The sequence below is a fragment of the Pholis gunnellus genome, assembly GCF_910591455.1.
Source record: "Pholis gunnellus genome assembly, chromosome: 11".
NCBI classification, from domain to species: Eukaryota; Metazoa; Chordata; class Actinopteri; order Perciformes; family Pholidae; genus Pholis; species Pholis gunnellus.
This window is the reverse complement of record NC_136538.1, coordinates 20,590,816-20,593,456: the sequence shown is the minus strand read 5'-3', so window position 1 is coordinate 20,593,456 and position 2,641 is coordinate 20,590,816. Positions and strand designations below refer to the sequence as shown.

Sequence of the window (2,641 nt, the reverse complement as noted above, 5' to 3'; positions counted from 1 at the left end):
CATCTATTGGTTTCTGTTTTGATGGAGAGATTTTTATTTTTACTCTAGAATACTCTACACATCATTCAACTAGAAAGACCCATTTCTTTTAAATTTCTTACTTACTTAAATCTGATCAGCAGCCATAACGGCATTAAATATTGTCACTAAGCTACTGATGAATTTGACTAATTGATTAGTTGAGGACTTTGGAAGGCTGAGATATCCGTTTAAAAAGGAAAAACGCAGATGCAACAATTACTTGCAATTTTCAGCACCACTGACGAAACATCCCAGACCACACACACACACATTATTACATCAGTATGCAATTTATTTTCCACACATTCAACTTTTAAATACTAAACAATAAAAGAATCAAGATTTGAGGTGAATTTAAAGTTCCAGACAGAAGACAGGAGTCATGGAGTTTACAGCATGTCATGCATCACAGGGTTTGGGGGAGTGAGAATGTAACCGGTACATTTGTGTGGTGAATGTATGGGGTGGAACAACGTTGAGAAAATATTAAATTTAAAACATTCAGGATCAAGATACACTCTCGGCAAAGTTTGCTCCTCGATCAAAAAGTCCATATCTATATATAGTGGTCTCAAGCTGTCAGACAAAAAAAACAAAAACACCCGTAAAATACTAGAATTTTAGTTCCGTCCATCATTTGTGCAACCGAAGTCAGTCTTCTCTAAAAACTCTCTTAAGTCTTTGTAGGACACCGACAGTGTTCTGTCTCCTTCTCCCAGAGGAAGAGGAGGAATGTCAGTGCTGGAGGTCATGAGGGCCCCGATGGCGTTTCAGTTCCAGGTTTGTTTTTAGGCTCTAGAACGGTCCCCTCGTACACAACCTTGTTCTTGATGCCGTCCTGGACCATCCTCTGCTGCACGCGAAACTTGGCGTTGTTCATCCTGCAGTAAAACCTGGGGAAGGAGACACGGCGGGGCTTCTGTTACGGACAGAAGTAACTAGAGAGGATTTGCTTAAAGTTAGGGCTCGCTCAGCTTTCTGCCTGTTAATACGCAGTTTCTTCCTCGACACTGTCGGCAAGTGCTAACTCATGGTGGGAATTGTTGGGTGCGTGTAAATATCTTAGAACTTTACTCTATGAAAAGTGCCCTGAGATAACTTCTGTTATGTTTTGGTGCTATACAAATAAAACTGAATTGAATTGAATAGAGAGGAAACTGCAGTAAGAAGTGAGCTCATGTTCAGAGAGAAATTCTGCAAATATTAACAGCTGGGTGTTTTCTTTCATGGTAGGTACGTGAAAAATGTAAACTAATGTTTGTTTTGCTCAGAGGGTAAAAGACAGAAAAGAAAAGGATGAAGCGCCAATCAACATAAAGACCTACCAGGACCCGAGTGTAGTGAGCATGAAGCCTGCAAACCCCACGTCAAAAGACCGTTTCACCCGACCTGCGGACAGCAGGAGAGACAGCAGAGTTGTTATCATATATATTTCTGCCAAAGGGTGCAATCCCTCATGTCATCAGGCTTCAGGTCACATATTTAAGTCGTAGCAAGTTTTCAAAGGCAAATTTCAAAGGCAAATTTCCATGTGAACTTCTCCTATGTTGCAGTGATCAACTAGCTAGTTAATTCCTGTGAAAAATTAATGGTAAGTGAAACAATCGCTAAATGAGCAAAGAAAATACACACACACACACACACACACACACACACACACACACACACACACACACACACCAGACTCATATGAGACTCACTTGTGCCCAGAAAGTGTAGCAGGCCAGCAGCTAGCGAGCCCCCGGCTCCAGCCAGGATGGCGTCTCTGGCACACGGAGTGTTCTGGACATCCAGAATCCCCAGCAGCCTGAAACCCTGAAGGAACAAGAGACAGAAGTAGACCTTAAATGTGACTTATCTACTCTTAATTAAGTGATATTGAGATCTACTGGGATTTCATACTTATGTAATGAGAGTTGAATGTGCAGTTGTTACTAGTATCTGTATCCAGTCATTTTACACATGCATTGGCATGAGATTGTTTTTGATTTATAGGTTGTATAAGTATTAGTTGTGTCTATCCTGTGGGCCCTTTGTTACACTTTGTGTGTATGTTGTCCAGAGAGGAGACAAGGCAATGTTTGTTTCTATTGAATGGACATGCATTAATGCGCATAACAATAACAAAGCCTTTGAATTCTGCTTCACCATGAGTAACTTAAGAGAACTTCACGAATCAAGTCAACCGTTTCTGCACGTTAACCGCTTTGGTTGACCTTCTAAAAACGACTCTTCCGTTTAAAATGCTTCCTAACAGCTGAGAGTTAAGCGACACTAACCTTCGTCTTGCTCTCCTGCTCTTCTTCTGACATTGTACCTCAGTGTTCGTGTCCTTGTGCAAGGTTTATACTCAATTTATCTCGAGAAAAACCGTCATGTAATGTTCATTTTTGTAACCATATTGCCTTCCGCGCATGCGCTGTACCTACTGAATGGGTCCATCCGCTATTAATCGCCGACTCGAAACGAGCAAACAGCTGATGTAGAGTTCCGGTATAACCTTAAAGTGGTTAAATGGTGATAAGAAGGTAAATTCGAGGCTATAATGTACATATATTAGGTTCATCTAAACTTTTAGAAAAAAAGAAATCTATAAATATGTAATAATTAAAAGATTATG

General features: G+C 40.5%; 1 protein-coding gene across 1 annotated transcript; it reads right to left on the bottom strand.

Moving 5' to 3' along the window:
* Positions 1-323: 323 nt before the first annotated feature.
* On the bottom strand, positions 324-2,441 carry cox20 (cytochrome c oxidase assembly factor COX20). Its single transcript, XM_079168341.1, has 4 exons — positions 2,301-2,441; positions 1,722-1,836; positions 1,347-1,410; positions 324-914 (listed from the first exon to the last, which is right to left on the bottom strand). The coding sequence occupies exons 1-4, from the start codon at positions 2,331-2,333 to the stop codon at positions 770-772; spliced, it is 357 nt and encodes a 118-aa protein (XP_079024467.1). The 5' UTR covers positions 2,334-2,441; the 3' UTR covers positions 324-769.
* Between the last annotated feature and the right edge of the window lie 200 nt (positions 2,442-2,641).

What these genes read in the sequence shown, in the direction of transcription:
- cox20 (XM_079168341.1), bottom strand. Translation starts at nt 2,333, where the DNA reads ATGTCAGAAGAAGAGCAGGAGAGCAAGACGAAG. An exon ending in AGCAGGAGAGCAAGACGAAG is followed by an intron (nt 1,837 to 2,300) that starts GTTAGTGTCGCT and finishes TTGTTCCTTCAG; the next exon opens with GGTTTCAGGCTGCTGGGGAT. An exon ending in GCTACACTTTCTGGGCACAA is followed by an intron (nt 1,411 to 1,721) that starts GTGAGTCTCATA and finishes TGCTGTCCGCAG; the next exon opens with GTCGGGTGAAACGGTCTTTT.